This window comes from Maylandia zebra, linkage group LG11 (assembly GCF_041146795.1).
Source record: "Maylandia zebra isolate NMK-2024a linkage group LG11, Mzebra_GT3a, whole genome shotgun sequence".
In the NCBI taxonomy this organism is placed as follows: Eukaryota; Metazoa; Chordata; class Actinopteri; order Cichliformes; family Cichlidae; genus Maylandia; species Maylandia zebra.
The window spans coordinates 20,456,861-20,473,600 of record NC_135177.1 but is presented as its reverse complement, the minus strand read 5'-3'; the positions used below and the strand labels follow the sequence as shown (position 1 = coordinate 20,473,600).

Here is a 16,740-nt window from a genome sequence, read left to right as displayed (position 1 = left end):
TGAAATGTGACCAAAAGGACATTTGCATTTCTGGAGGCAAGTTATTCAAAATAGCTTTCTCAACATGTTTTCCTAAAGGAAAATGCAAATGCCCTTTTGGTCACATTTCAGCCAGAGTGATTGAAAATGACACTGAGAATGCTGTTTGGCTGTTTAAAAAAAATATTGACATAAAACATCTTTTATGGTACTGATTGGTCCTAATATCGTCTTTGCGCATACCGTTGGATCATATTCATGTTGAATGAAATGAGGAAAGTGCAGATGCATATGTGAGAGGTTCTAGCCATAAACTTATCTTCTTTTTGGTCCTGCTGTTTGTAAGGAGCAGCCAATCAAGTAACAAAGTTGGCCTAAAGGCAGGGTAAAGGGAGATAACATGACCATGGAGCTGGGGATGGGTATAATCCCTACCATTTAGGTGAGAAAAACTTCTGGGCAGACTGGAAAACTGACAGATATTATCTTTCACAGTCCTGAAATCTAAGCAGACTACTACAACATTTTGGAGTTTTCCAGGTTTTAATGCTTTCATTGGTAAAAATCTTATCTGAGAATAATTTTAATCACAGCTTTGCATGACACGCTCAAGCTCTATTATCTCGAAGAAAGACATTAAAGGTCACGTATCCTGCCAAGAGGAGCTCATTCGTGGTTTCATTTTCAGGAGTAACTATTTTAATACTTTAATACCCCAAGAGTGTAACACAGCATTAGCTTATGCTAAAGTGCTGCTGTATATTAATGTAATGTTAATAAGCAGGGGTGGCTGTGGCTCAGGTGGTAGATCAGCTACTGATTGGAAGGTTGGTGGTTCGATCCTTTGCTTCCCCAGTCTGCATGTCAAGTATCCTTGAGCGAGATACTAACCCCAAGTTGCTCTCTGATGTGTTCATCAGAGTGTGAATGTAGATTAGTTTGCACTTGTGTTTAGAACTGGGTGTGAATGAGGCATGTTGTATACAGTGCTTTGAGTACTCTGGGAGAGTAGAAAAGCGCTATATAAGAATCAGTCCATTTACCATTTAAGCAGTCTTGGCTCTAAACACATTTCTCATGAAGAATAAACCTAGTATCGAGAGCTCTTAGGTCATTATGGAGTCTGAAGCAAACAAACAGAAGCTTTTTTAACTGCACACACATGAAATCACCTCCATGATTATTCACATCTGATCTAATTATAGCAGCTTCAGTCCCAATGAAAATCTTTATTCTTCTTCTGTGGTTTTGATTGATGAGTTTCTTTGTTCTACTGTTACTTTGTTTCTTGTTGCAATTTGAGGCTGTTATTATCAATTATAGCTTCACTGAAACAGTATTGCCACTCTGTTTCTGGCCTGCTGTTATTTTATTTTTCCCCTTTAGATGAGAAATATTTGGCATATCACTTAAATATACAAAAGAATTAGCCCATCAACCATATCAACAACAGACTTTGGTCTATCAGGTATCTTAGAACTAGATTACTTGAGCATTATAAAGTACAAAAGCTCAAAAGAGTGTGATACTTGATCATCACAGTATAACACAAAGTCACCTCAACTTAAGCAATATCAGTCCATTCAGAATGGAGGCATAAACCACTGTAAGCCAGGTGAACAAGACGACCCTCCTGAAAATTGATGGTTTTGCAGGTGGTGGCTACGGGTCATTGCTATCTCCTTATCCCCCCTGACTGATTTTACTCCAGTTTTGCTTGTTGCAAGTGTCCACTGCATGTCGTATGATATTGTACCTGCAGCCCATTCAAGTTACAGCTAAACCAACTCCTTGCAAGAAGGTTTTCTGTATCTCCCAGCAGAGTCTGAAGAGAGATACCAGGAGAATGGCTGTTACACAAGGATAGGGCCTTAGGAGGGAATCAGCCTGGCAGCAGGACTTGTATCTGCGCCTTTGTAGGAGGAGGAACAGGAGGAGTGCTCCTAGAGCCCTACAAAATGACCCCAACAGAATACTCATGTGCATGTTCCTCATCTAACTATCAGAGTGAGCCGCTATAAGCATAGCTTGAGGTCCCAAAATCCTTTGCTCAAAGATTAACACCATCTATTACCCACTTAGTCTTTGTAAGGCACTTTGAATTGGCTTTTTAAATGATGCTGTCTTAATGAGAGATGAAGATGGAGGGCAGAAGCAGATGTTTTAGTGGCCCTTGGGGCAAATATCTCCTTCCTGATTCCTGTTGGATCAAATCAGAGCAGGAGGCAGAGGGTGTAATCAGCAGTATACTTTCAGGATTCATTTCTGCGCATTCGATTCTCTGTGTTCCAGGTTTCTCTTTCCACTGTCTGTTTTGTTTTCCATTTGATTTATCCATTTCACTCTTGTTTTTGCAGTACCGCTTCTTTCCTTTAAGGTTGGGGGCAGCACTGAGAGATCAGCAGAAATGTGCTGACATCATCTCCAAAGATCCAGTCATAGCTTGGATGGGCGTGAAGGGAAGGGTGGGGGACCAGGGAGGAGAGGAGGGAGAGAGATACACGGAGGATGGAAGATGCGAGGAAGAGGAGGAGGGAGGAAAGCAGGAACTGGGCATCAAGAGAGAATACTGCAGCTCCCTCTCAGATTCTACACACACACACACACACACACCACGCACACACCGATGAACTGGATCATGAGGCTCTGAAGCACACGCCCACAACAGCAGCATCACTGTGCTGCACCACAGAGAGAGACCAGCCTATACTCCCATCTCTGACTCTCCCTCTTTCATTCTCTGTTTGCCTCATTCTCTTTCACACACAAACACACACACACACACACATAGAGGCAGACACGTGCTGCAGGGAAGATCTGAGTGTTGGGTCGCTGAGCATTCATATCCCCCTCCCCTTCTTCTTCTTTCTCACTCTCACTCTCTCTCCTCGTTCACCTTGTCTGTTCTGGCTGTATGGTTTATCGTTGCGTCAGAGTCAAAGACAGCCAGCGAGAAGCATGCCGGGGGAGAGCACTCACAGATCCGTGCCCAGCGACAAGCATCCAGGGCAGGAACCTGAGGAAACAGGGCTCCCTGGACCAGGTAGGACCACTGGGCTTGAGCACTGGGAAAGGAGAGGGTTTCCATTGATACTAATTGAGACAGAGACCAGGGCGTAATCGAGAAGAAAGGCTCAAGACTGTGTTGAGCAAGTAGTATTTAACAGATAGGATAGGAAGGACTGAAGTATTAGCAGGAAGAAAAGCAAAGGTAAAGGATTATTTGACAAGCACTAACTGCTCAAAAGTACCTGGGAGATCTCACTTTAGACCTGGGTGATTTCTGTGTGTCTGACATGTGCAGGCTGAGTAAGCTGTGATTCAGTTGCATGTTTGCTTCCTCGGTAAACTGCATGTTGCCTCTCCTTCCCCCTTGCAGCTATTAGCAGCCTCCCAAGAGATTCCACCCCTAGACATCAACTCTTACCTCGTCTCCTTTTACTCCCCATTACAGAATCCAAATTAGCAATCTGTTCCTTTCAGCTACCACAGTATTGTATGTACCGACTAATTTCATTGTGTAACTGCCCCCCCCCCCCCCCCCCCCCCCCCCAGCATCCAGCCTCAGTCCTCATCGGATTCCCAGTGCTCTTACCCCCACCCTAAATCTGGCCCCCGTAGTCTCTATCACTCCTCCCACTGCCCCATGTTCATGCCACATCCGCATCCCCATCTCTACATCAGTTTTATGCAAGCTGTAAGTGCAGAGCAGTGTGGCGTAGCTCCTCCCTACCCCCCAGCTTCAACAGGAACATGACACAGCAGCATGGCAGAGCACAGTTTAACACAAAAACACAACCTCACAGGTACAAGAGCTTTCATTATTTTTGTTGTTTATTGTTTACTATATAAGATCATTAAATATGGTTATAGGTTATAGTGAAAGTTTTACCTTAAACTTTATAATCATTCTATTGTATTATATTATACATTATATTGTTATATATTATAATTATAAATTACTTTGATCTTATTAGAGTATAGATAGATAGATAGATAGATAGATAGATAGATAGATAGATAGATAGATAGATAGATAGATAGATAGATAGATAGATAGATAGATAGATAGATAGATAGATAGATAGATAGCTAGATAGATAGATAGATAGATAGATAGATAGATCAGAGACTCGCTCTTGGGGGTGGCAAATCCAGCACTGCATCCACTGTGACGCAGCTTTAGTCTGCTCAACTGCGGCCTGTTCTTCATACAGCAAGCTAGGTGCTCAGATTAACTGCATTCCCTGAGACCAGGCTCCAAGGCCAGGCAGTCGTATTATGTCACTGACTTATTTAGCAGCCTAGCCAAACAGTTTTTATGTACTTCCTATGATTGTCACTAAAGCACGATAGAGCATTTCTAGATGTGTTTTCAAGGTATATATTGCTTGATTTTCTTGAACTCAGATATGCTGTTGAAAACCAGTGCTATATTAGCCTTTGTCACCGTAGCATAGTGAGGTTTTGTTGAGCTCCTGCAGGAGAAGACAATCAGAATCAGCCTGTTTATGTTCCGTTGAGACTAGGCTGTGCTGTAGCAGAAGAGTTGTCTTTTGTGTATTATGTATTGTGCATCTCTCTGACCTAACAGCAGCTTTTAGTCTATGTGGCGTGACTCAGCACACACACAAACACACCTTCATCTTAATATTGGAGCAGTGATCGGGAAGAGCTTCTAAGTGCTGATGCTTGCATCTGCCACCTCCCCAGGGAGGGCAGGACAGTAGCGAGGGAGGAGAAGAAAAGAGCATGTGCTTAGTTACTACTACGCCCTGCTAGATACATCTGCGTACAAAGCAGAGCCAAAGCGAGGATCAGCTAGGAAAAGGCTAAGGAGTAATATAAGGGAGTGATAGAAAGAATGAGCTACATAACAGTAAGTGAATGTGATATCTATGCTCCATGGAGAACAAAACACGTGCATGTGTCAGTGAGGGTGTATATGTGGCTGGCACTGAGCTGAGCCACTTGTGTGTTGTAATGACCAATCAGCATGTGAATTGAGGTCACCCTACAAATGGCCCAGTTAAATGAGGTTTCTGTTCTCGGTGTGTGGATGACAAAGAGCTTAGAGCATATCTTCTGAGGGATATTTTGAAAAAAGTACAATTTTGCATTGTAGTAATCAAAGAGCATCAAAGAACTGATTTAAGATGACAAATAGAATTTTAAATTTTTTTTATCTTCTTGCTTTTTACTTTCTTACTCATACCCAAGACTTCCTCTACTCCCTCTTGATTCATTTCCTTCATTCAGCCTGACATTTCATCTCAGTGATTTCTCCATTCCCAATGACAGGTGAGGATACAAAATGATAACAAGGTCCAGAAGGACAAGAGGACAGAGAACGCTGTAATAGAATAACAGCTTATTTTGCCTCTGGCTAATTGTGCTAATTGTGAAAGAGACGTGCAGAGGTAAAGATTCTTGTGTATGTGAAGAAACATTGTTTCTGACTTCCATCTATAGAGACCAAGCTTTTGGAGGATTGCCGCACGCATTACAAAAATAATAATAATAAATACATTAAAACAGTCTTGTTTTAAGTCTCAGTACTCTTTTTTTTCTACTGAAAGCCATTTGCTGTGTCATGAGAGCTGAGGGGTATTTGTTTACTGACTGGCATTTTGGTGTAATTTTCTTTTGCTCTTTCTGAACTAATGTGTGGGCTAAGATAAGTGAAACTCAAACACAGAAATCTAAAGTCTAATATTATACAATAAAAGAGGCATGACTTTCCACATCACGTCTAGTGCCGTGGTACTAAGGTGATTTAGTCAGCTTGCTTATATGATATTTTTGTTAATTCCTCAGAGTTCAAATGTATTAATATCCGAACTCTTAACCTCCTAGGACCTGGTGTCCACATATGTGGACATCACATTTTGGGTTATTTAGACCAAAATATTCAATTTTGCTCAACAAGGGTCTGATATCCACTTATGAGGACATTATACTTCTACTGTGCTATTGAAATTTTAAACAAATATCCGTATATGCGTCTCTCATTTTTTTTAGAAACAAAAATCAGGTAAAAAAAAATCTGGTAATTCTTTGTTTTTACATTCATCTGGCCCCAGTCAGCCCAAATATCAAAGAGAAATCAAAAATGCATGTCGTGGAAGAGTTCGGGTCATAGGAGGTTAATTTTTGTTTTGATCTTTTTTTCTTTTACTTATGAAGTTGATTTATTTTCATTTCTCTTTTTCAGACATGACCAGACACCCATCTACTGACTCCACACCAAGTGACAGTGGTTCATCCCCGAGTGACAGTGGTTCTAGTCCCTCTCCCAGTACTCCACAAAAGCTGCTCCCAGCATGCACTTCTCCATTTGGACCACGACTATTTCATGTGTCCCCTAGCTCTTCTGGTACCCCAAGACCTCAACCTGAAGGCTCCGATCATCGCAACAACAGCACACCCAGACTGTCTGGAAAATTAGGTGGCCATGGACCATGTGGCCGCCATGTCCCTGTTAAGATGGAGCGAATCAAGGTGCGTGTCTTGTGTGTGCGTGCATGTATGTGTGTTTGATCATGTTGTAGCTTCATAGCACTTAGGATACCATTATGAACATTTGTAATTGTGTATGTAAAATGTTTTATTCCCAGGTCTTAACTGGTTCTGAGGTGGAGAGTGACTACCAGGAGCCACAAACTATTGATACAAGGGTGGTGATGGGTGAAGAAACACTGCTGAAAACAACAGAGATCAAGAAAGGGAATCCCTTTACTGCCCCAAGTGATCAGGCTGTACCTTTACCAGATATTCAAAGCTTTTCAGATCCTCAGGCACAGGCAAAAGAGACTCAGTTGGAAACAAGAAAAGAGGAAAATCAATCCCCAAAACAGGAGGCTCAGCAAAAAGACCGTGCAGACCCCTCAGCGACTCTCCCTATGCCTTTTCACAACCCCCTGCTCCCTCCCTCTACCTCCCCAGGGTCACTCACGACAGATGACAGCTTGATGGAGAAAAAAGAAGAGTGTCAAAGCCTCTCTCAAGATGAAGTGCCTTCCCACTCTTTTTCTGAGCCTTCCTGTCCAGTTGCTTTGTCCTTTTCTGAGCCAGTCTGTGCTGTTGACCCACTACGAGTGGGTGTCCCCTCATGTCTTGACCCTGACCTTTACTACACTGCTCCTTCTACCCCAATTAAAATGGCATCTCGCTCTTCACACCTGAAACATCATTCATATCCTGGCTCCCCTGTCTCTCCACTGTCCCCTGGTTCTCCCTCTGACAGTGAGGACCTCTGTTCCCCTCTCACTTCTCCTTCTGGCTCTTACATCACAGCAGAGGGAGGCAGCTGGACCTCCTCTTACACATCTTCCACCTCCCCCTCCACATCTCCAAATCCACTCCTCACAGAAGAAACACAGGAGGCTCCTGCTTGTTTTGTGGGGTCCTTGTCTGAAATTGGAGATGAAGTTGGGGAGGAAAAGGGAAGAATAGTTCCAGAACGCGAGGAAGAAAGGGCAGGGGACTTCTGTCTGTACCATGAGGGGGATTTTGTTTTGAATTCCCCAACAGGTATAACAGACACAGTCATAGTTGAGGAGGAAGAAATTTTAAAAGGGGACGAGGTCAGTGTTTCTAGAGAAAGCTGTCGCCCCTGCTGGGTAACTGAGGACACATCCCCTCTGAGGAGCAGTAGCAGTAGTGACTCCCAGGAGGATGGAGGGGGTTATGAAAGTTCACTCTGCCCTCTAGATGAGGACAGTATAGAAAGAGCTGAGTCGTCTAGACCTATCCAGTCGGGACTGAGACTGCAACTTGAGGCATGCGTATCAGAGGAACATTATGGACAGATGGATGTCCACCAAGAGCCTCCTTCAACCGCCTTGACTCCTGACACAGAGAACATGACCATGGCCTCATCAAGCCTTAGCCCTGACTCACCTGTCCTCTCCCTGGATGCCTTCTTTCCTGGAGCGTTTGATAGGCTTGGTCCCAGTTCCTTCATACTATCCCAGGCAGCCTGTGCTGATGATATACCAGAGGAGGAGAGGATGATCCCTGCCTCCCTCATCTCCTTTCCCCTTCACACCAGCCTTATCTTTAAGGCTGATTCAATGGAAATCACTCTCTTCCCCACTGAAGAAGAGAATGAAATAGAAGTTAATGACAGAAACGAAGAAAAGGACGTTGATGCCTATGCAGCGGGAGAAGAGGAGGCAGATGTAGAAGATGACGATGAAGACGAAGAGGATGACGATTATGATTATGATGATGATTTTGATGGTAATGCTAATGGTGCTGTCAGCTGTGATGAATATGAGAAAACTAATAAAGATGATGGCAGTGATGACCGTAAAGAGTCAGGCGAGGAAGCTAAGGTGGAAGTGAAAGTGGTAGAAGAGGACGAAGAGGAGGAGGAGGAAGAAGAAGAAGATGAGGACGACGATGATGAATGTCATAGCAGAGCAGTGGAGGATCCCACAGATGAGGATAGCTCAGCATCCTTCCTTCATTCGCTTTCAGAAACTTCTCTTAATGAGGGGTTGGATGAGTCTTTTTGTTTCCAAGACGATACAGAGGAGTCATCAGATTCTGCCTCCTACAACGGGGAGGAAGACGAACGTCTGTACAGCACTGAGAGGCATGCACAATCATTAGAGCCCACATCAGTAGATGGACCTGATCCAGGTCAAATACAATCAGAACCTGAAAGGGCAACTGTCAGTGACACAGTACAAAATGAACCTTTGCCCTCACAGCAGAGCATGGATGAACTAGCGGATCGCTGCAAAACCACCTGTCTGTCTGAAGCCACTGCCCACCCTAAAGGAAACAATGTAGATCCCAGTCCTGTGGATGCATGTAAAATCCCTGAGACCCAATCAGACCCTGAACTAGAATCTACCAGCGAAACAGGTCAGGCAAAACATTTCCCTCTACAAGCAAGCACAGACAAACCACTGGATCACCAGAAACTATCCTGTCCTGCAGAAGCGAATTCTTCTCTGTCAGACTCCGACGACCTGAATAAGAGTGCAAATGAGAGTGAAATGACTTATCTTGATTTTTTCTCCAATCCTCTTGAGGGGCCTAAGCCCAGTCCCTTTTTTAACCCTTCCTCCACTCCTGATACCAGCCATGTGTCACCTTCTTTTGCAACAGAGTCCCACATGTCCCACATTCCTCCCTCTGCTACTTCTGTGCAGGAAACAATAGACCAGAACATTTCAGTTTTTCCAGAAGAAGATCACCAGGGCAAAGATGTTGATTTCAAATTGCCCAGTAATAGTGGCACAGTGGAAAAAGAACCAGAAAGAGACTCTTTGAAATTACACAGTGATAACTCAGTAACTGAGCCCATAAATGGGCCAGAAAGAGATTCTTTCAAATTGCTCATCAAGCCTCGCCACTATCACTCTGAAAGCCAAAGGACTGTGGGAGCAAGTAGACGTGTGTTGTCAAAGTCTTTCTGCAGTAAATATGATGTGCCTGTAGGGGCAGAGGCCATGTGCAGAACCAGTATTCACAGTGAGTCTGATATTGACCTTGACCAGAAGAATGGGAATGCTTCAGCAGAGTCAGTGAGTGTGGAGTGTAGAATCAGTGATTCTGGTCCGTCTCTGAACAATGTCATTGCTACTAATGACTTGAATAAAGGTGTTCCTCTTCTATCTTGTCCTAAAGACCCTAGTCCCAATCCCAGTAATATCCCTGTTTCGACCTCTCCAGAAGTCATCTCAGAACTAGCTGACAATCTGGCCCTAACACCTGAACACTGCCCTGGTGACTCTTCCCAGGAGAACCTAAGGGAAAACACCCTCAGTACTGATGAGGGAGTACTGGGAGCTGTTGGTTCCCCACACTCACCTTTTGCCATCTCTCCGAAAAGGGAAAATTCAGAAATGGACACAAGCAGAGAGATGGGTTCTGTAGCAGGGGCATGGTGTGACACCAGGGTGGGAATGGGGTTCAGTCTTGGATTAGGAGCAGAGGCTGAGTTTGGTGTCTGGGGAGCAGGGGAATCTCTATCATTGTCTCTGGGGAAGAGGTATGAGTTAGAGGCGGAAAGTTTGCTCATGTGTGATGCAGAAGGCCAAAGCAAGCAGACGGCCATGGTTTCTAACATGAACAGTGAAGAATGCAGAAATTATGATAATGTTCTCGGGTCTATGCTAGATGAAGACGATAACAACAGTTTGCATGGAGAGAAGCGCCAAACAGATACCGAAGAACTGGTTGGAGAGGGAGTTTCTGAGTCCAACTTGGCACGCTGTAAGTCCACTGAGGAGATTTCAGTAGAAGGAGGGGGAGAAGACGGGAACGCCAGCTTCCTGGAGGATGATATCAGTAATCTAAATCCACACAATGACGGCGATAACACAGAAACACAAATACAAAACACTTGGAAGAATTGTAACAATAACAGTGAGTCTGCATTTGGCTCTGCTCATGGGAGTCTCAATGCTCTGTCAGAGGAAGTCAGACACCAGAGTGTGAGTGTCAGTATTAGAGACTCTGTCTCTAATATTCCACTTGAGGAGATGCCACCTCAGGTTTCGGACATGATTCCTGATGGAGACAGGAAATCAACAGATAGTTTGATAAACCAGACACCAGAAACAACACAGACACCATTCCCCGAGAAAGGTGGCTCCAGCATCTCTGTGCCATTAACTGAAACTCACTCAGATGCAGCTGCAACAAACAAACACTTTGATTTAAAAAATGAAACCAACTTAAGAAGTCATACAGGCCCAGAGTGTCAGACAATCACTCCAGAGAGTGACACATCATTTTCTTTGGTACAGGGCTCCTTTGGATCATTCACTCCTAAATGCAAATCCGATGATTCCAAACCAAGTAAAGCTTGTCAAGAAAAGGTCAATACTGGTTCTTTGTCAGAAACAGAGATAATGGAGTCTCAGACAGAAAGCCAAAGAAAATGTGATGGCAGTCCCCTCATGGACAAAGTTGTCGATGAACCAAAGACTAAAGATGCCTTTAGAGAACAACAGCATGTTGTTTATAACTCAGGGGAAGACAATGAAGAAGACAAAGTGGAAGAGAAAGCAAAAGAGAGAGGTGCAAAAAAAGATAAGAAGAAGAAACAGGAAAGGAAATCCCGTTCTGCACAAAATGACTCAGAGCACTTTCCCTGTGACAGCCCCAAGGAGGGACATTGCACAGATACATCATTTGATGCAAAGAAAGGAAGGAGAGGAAGGCAGAAACAGAGGGCACCTCTGACAGACAGTCAAGGTGCCTCTAGCCCCGAATCTGTTGTTGATCCAGAGAAACCTGCTGTTCTTTTAAATAACACACCAGGGGTACGGTCAAAGGGGAATGCAGAAACATCCAAATCTAAGACAGGACATAATGCAAGCAACAAGTTTTCATCACTGGATTGTCAACAGAAGACGCCTGGGACAGACAAGGTTGAATCTGGTTCACAGCTCCAGGTAGAAAACAATCCGAGTCCTGATGTCTCTACCACACACACAACAGACAACCTAAATATTGTTGTGGTGATGAACCAAGACGTACAGCAGGAAGTTCTTGATAATAGACCGCTACCTGATAATCAGAGAGGACTTACAGTGGACATTAATGATAACAACATAGATATTACCCACAATACCATACCATACTCTCTGAATCCACTTTGCTACTCAGCATCTCCTGTTTCCTCTTCCTCTTCCTCCTGCTCTCTACCTTGTGCCTCAACAGACCCAGAGCATGATCTTTCCACACCAGTGCAGGAATCCCAACCTGACCTCTCAGCCCAACAACGGCAAGAACCTTCACTGTTCACGTGCCACACCACCCCTGTCCGTTTGTCAACCTCCCCTACAACACAGAACACCCCTAATTCCCAGTTCCTTCCTACCACTAACCTCCAAGAGATTACTGATGTCCTCAGTACATCAACTGTGTCTGCCACAACTGTCTCTTCACCCTTATTCTCCACTGCCATGCCATTAAGTCTGTTTCAGTCTGCCCAGGAGTCATCTTTACCCGAGCTGGGGAATTTAGATGCAGTCTGTATTCCAGACTCTAGTTCCCATCCCCAGTCTCAGTCATACTCCCAGTCTCATGCTAACGCAAGAGTACAGTCTCACAAACAAGTCAGTCAAGGTCACACATGGAGCACACAAGACAGGTGCAAAGGTGAGTAAAGTCATGATTACCTCAAACCAAACATTCCGTCTCTAATCCAAACATTTGAGTTAGCGAGTTTGTCAAAGAAAAGGTAAACACTTCCTAACACTGTTATCATAAAAGCTGTGATAATCATTGTGTGTTTTGTAAGGTCCTAGTTTGGCTGAGGAAGAGACAGACAGTGAGGGCGATGGAGGTAAAACATCCCAGCCCAAAGGAGTTCAAGGAAGCAGAAATGGATCACTACAGAAAAACTCTGGTTCAGCCAATCAAAGGGAAATTCAGCCCTTCTCTACCCACCAACTTACAGGCAGGCGGCCCAGCTGTCCTATGAAACACAGCCACAACATTTGTGAAGAGACTGACCTATCATTCCAGAGCAATTGTAAGTGGTTTCATACCTCCTCTGGGGCACTGAAATCCCCCAAAATTTCTTTAGCTATGTGTTATACAACCCACCCTTCTCTCTTTCTCTTTCTCTTTCTCTTTGATTCTCTCTCCATCTTACATTTATAAGTTTACTGACAGAGAGGATATTTTAAACTGTTTCAAAGTTTGTAACCTAAATTATGGATGAAGTGTTATTACCCAGCAAGGAAAGTGCACTTATCAATGTGTGCCAGCATTCTGTCATTTTCATGTTTATTCAAGCTGGAGTTGAGCACACTGCTACGTTGTGTTACATACTATTGTGAAGCCACATTGCAAAAGACGTGAATATCACATAGTGATTTTTTATTATATTTTTAATCAACATAAGCTAATTAAAGTCTCTGGTACGGATTAGATATCAGATATAGATTATTCATGTACATAATTGGTACATAATTAATCTATCTATCATTAAAATAGGCTAATTATGTACTAATTAGGAAGATCATTCGATAGATAGACAAATTATTTTTACTCTAGTTTTCCTATGGACTTATTTTATATATGTGTGCTTTGAATTTGTTTTTGTGAAGGTTCAGTGCTGGCTTCATGTAATGAGTCTGAGAGTGAGGGTTCAGTTCCTGAGCTGGAAGAACTGGAACCACTGAGACCATCAGAGCCACAGGTGAGTTTGTCTATGGGATTTTAAAGGTGACCATCTTTCCATATATATGTATATGTATAGTATATAGTATATAGTATATATACATATATATATAGTATATATATTTTACACAATGTACTTCTGGCCAAGCATGTTGTTTAACATGTTGTTCAACTAGCATTGCATTTTAAACTCATAAAATCTAATATTCATCAGATGTTAGCCTTTTTGCTATTTAGCCAGTAGCAGTGGCAGCCCTGATTTCCAGCTACTCTTTAATCAAAATGTTGCTGCTATTGCAAAAAGCAAAAAAACAAAACAAAACAGAAGCATCATGAGTTATATTTAGGTATATTAGCATAAACATATTAGCAACATTTGCATATTAAAAGCATAATGGATTATTTCATAAACTTAACTGTTTTTTCTCTAGTCTATCTCCTCTGCGGATGAAGGGTTAAACAGGCCAAAGCAGAGCCGTAGTGAAAAGAAGGCCCGCAAGGTTGGACTACTATATGCTACTACATAAACTTAATAAGTGGTCAAATATAATATTAAAAGTGATACGATTCTTTTTCTTTCATTTCAATCCCTAATTCTTGTTTTCTCTATTGTGCATTTAGGCCATGTCTAAGCTGGGTTTGAAGCCAGTCCACGGTGTGACCAGAATCACTATTAGGAAGTCCAAGAGCATCTTGTTTGTCATCAGCAGACCAGATGTATTCAAAAGCCCCGTATCAGACATTTATATTGTGTTCGGAGAGGCAAAGGTGAGTACTGTTTGTCTATTTGGTTACTCAAGTTTCAGCTTTCAGTTTTAGCTTACTTATCCGGCCCTTTTCTCTCCTCAGATTGAGGACCTGTCTCAGCAGGCTCACAAAGCAGCCGCAGAGAAATTCAAGGTGCCTGTGACCTCTTCTCCCTTAGCCCCACCTGTCCCACCCAGCCTCACCATCAAGGAGGAGAGTGAAGAGGAAGAAGAAGAGGTATTTTCTGAACTATTGTTTCTGAATACCTATTTCAACAACCGTTAAAACGTATGTTCTGAAATCTCTCTTTATCCTTGCTTCTTTCTTTCTTTCTATACATCAGGTGGATGAGGGAGGCCTTGAGCAGAGAGACATTGAGCTGGTGATGGCTCAGGCCAATGTGTCACGAGCCAAAGCCGTCCGTGCGCTGAAACACAACAAGAATGACATTGTGAATGCTATCATGGTGAGAAACGATGAGGCTGAAGGCGGGAAAGAGAGGGGAAGACAGAGAGTGTGGAGGGAGGGCAGATGGTGAATAAAATAATGAGTCACAGCCAGTGAGCAGGGAGGGGGTGAGATGAAAGAGCAGAGGACAAATGACAAGTAGAATTTCTCCCCAGTAACTGAATAACCTCCACTGTTCTGTAGGTCATCAGTACAGTCTCATGGCCACTAGATGGCAGCAAGTGCTCTCATAAGAACTGGAGCTGTTCAAGTGACGCAGATGTTTTGTTTCTTGATGCAGGATAAAATACTATTAAGATAACTGGGAAATGAAGCCTCACATAATGAGTATCCCTTTTAATTATATACAAAGAGAGATATGTTCCACAGTGGCACATCTTTTTCATTGGGTAGAAGTGAAGATAGTATTTTTGTTGTTTTCATTTATCTTGAATTCAATTTTCCACCTTTTCTCTTTCTCACCTTCACTTTTCTCCCCTGCATTTCCACAGGAGCTGACCATGTGAGCGGTGAAGACGATTCAACTCCTGACCCCTTTATTCCAGCCTATAAAGCCTAAACACCTGACTCTTCTATATCGCTGCTACTATATGTTGCATCCCCAATATCTGCTAAATAAAGTCTGTTCCAACGTGGGCTCTGACTGGACCCTGAAACTGATCTTACTGAAAAGATTAGTCTTTCACATTCATTAAATCAAACATGCTATATTGATCCTTTACGCCAACTTTCACTTCAGGAGAAGTTGAAAATATTTAAATGAAAGAAGAGGCGAAATGTTTCTGATTGGTTATCGGAAGCAAAATCTGTGCTATTCGATTCCATGCTAGAGTTACGTCCTTAATTTATTGGACAAAAACATCATTCTTGCAGTTTTGCATCTGTACACCACCACAGGGGATTTTAAATCAAACAATTTTAAATCCCATGTTTGAAAAGCTCAAAAATAATGAGAAAAATCGAGTGGAAAACAGTTTCATAGCCAGTTGAGGCTCAGTCTCTTGTAATTTCATTACAAATGAAGCAGGAATGAAGCAGTGTTTTATAGCATTTTACTGTAATTTAAAAATATGAAGTTAAACGATATCAGTGCAAGTGAGGAAGGTCGTCAGTTGGCTGAAAAACCAAATCCACCAAGTGACTAAATCAACAATTTGTTAGATTATTAAAAAGAAAGAATGCGCTGACCAGCTAAGCAACAGCAAAGAGTCTGACAGATCACAGACGACAAGTAAATGATTGCAGAATTATTTCCATGGTTAAGAAAAACCACTTCACAGAATTTAACTAAGGCAAGAATTATATTGAAAAGGTTTATTGCCAAAGTCTATAATCAAGAGATGCCGTCACAAATGCAGAAAATATGAATACAGACATTTTACAACAAGGTGCAAAAGACCAGTTACAAGCAAGAACAAGAAATCCAAATTAGACTTTTCCAGAAAACAGATGAAAGAGGATTCATTAGCTGGGCCCACATCCTCAGTTTAGGTTTTGCAGCGTTATTTAGTAGATAAAGGTGAATAAAGGCACATGAACTAATGAAAAGTGAAGAAGTGAAGGAATTGAAAAAAGGGCAAGGAGGGTGGGGCATGGAAATAAGAACGAACAGCCCTTAGAACTGGGGTTGTCATATATAGATAAGACCCAGAAGGGGCATGTTTGGAGTCGTGGTCCTGCTCCTGGAATTCAGATATTTTATCTCCAATATATAGTACTAGAATGGTGGAAGAAATAAGTATGAAGAAGGAAAGAAACAGCTCATGATCCAAAGCGTACCACATCATCTGTCAAATATGGATATAATGCCTGTTTATTGATGATGTGACTGCTTTTTTTTTTTTTTTTTTTACTTTTTGTGTCCCGTTTGGATCTTTAGCCATCAGAATTGTTGTCTTGAGGCCAAGAAAGATGCCAAGCGATTTATTTTACCAAGTGGATCATCATGGCCTTGCCATATTGGTCCATTTGATTGACCTTTATTATAATTATGAATTTATTTTATTTTCAGTTGCTACAAACGGGACAGACATGACTGGGGGATAGGACAGGGAGAAAGAATGAAAGAAAGAGAGGGAGAGAAAGAAAACCAAAGGGGAGAAGAGATGGTGAGAAGGGGGGGGGGAAGAAAAAAAAAAGAAAAACAAACAAAACACCTGGATCACCTGTATGGAGAAAAAAAACAGAAGAGAATGATGATGTGACTGCTGATAGAAGCAGCAGGATGAACTGTGCAGTGTACAGGGCTGTACTCTGACTGACCCAGACAAAGCGATTAGGTAAGAAGCAAAAGCAAACAGCAAAGGCAGCCCAAGAAGCAAACAAATGGGATGTTCTGTAAAAAGTCAGTTGCCTAATCTTAGTTCAGCAGAGCAGCCTTTCAGTTAT

At 42.5% G+C, this 16,740-nt stretch overlaps 1 protein-coding gene across 1 annotated transcript; it reads left to right on the top strand.

The window, feature by feature from the left end:
• Positions 1-2,497: 2,497 nt before the first annotated feature.
• On the top strand, positions 2,498-14,988 carry nacad (NAC alpha domain containing). The gene is made up of 10 exons (XM_004541408.5): positions 2,498-3,022; positions 6,194-6,480; positions 6,597-12,108; positions 12,251-12,484; positions 13,065-13,156; positions 13,569-13,637; positions 13,759-13,905; positions 13,987-14,121; positions 14,228-14,350; positions 14,844-14,988. Exons 1-10 carry the CDS (start codon positions 2,938-2,940, stop codon positions 14,856-14,858), a joined length of 6,699 nt encoding a protein of 2,232 aa, XP_004541465.3. The 5' UTR covers positions 2,498-2,937; the 3' UTR covers positions 14,859-14,988.
• Positions 14,989-16,740: the final 1,752 nt, after the last annotated feature.

Excerpts from the sequence above, each read along its gene's own strand:
- nacad (XM_004541408.5), top strand. The coding sequence starts at position 2,938 with ATGCCGGGGGAGAGCACTCACAGATCCGTGCCCAGCGACAAGCATCCA. Across the intron at positions 12,109-12,250 it reads CACACAAGACAGGTGCAAAG|GTCCTAGTTTGGCTGAGGAA; the intron begins GTGAGTAAAGTC and ends GTGTTTTGTAAG. Across the intron at positions 12,485-13,064 it reads CCTATCATTCCAGAGCAATT|GTTCAGTGCTGGCTTCATGT; the intron begins GTAAGTGGTTTC and ends GTTTTTGTGAAG.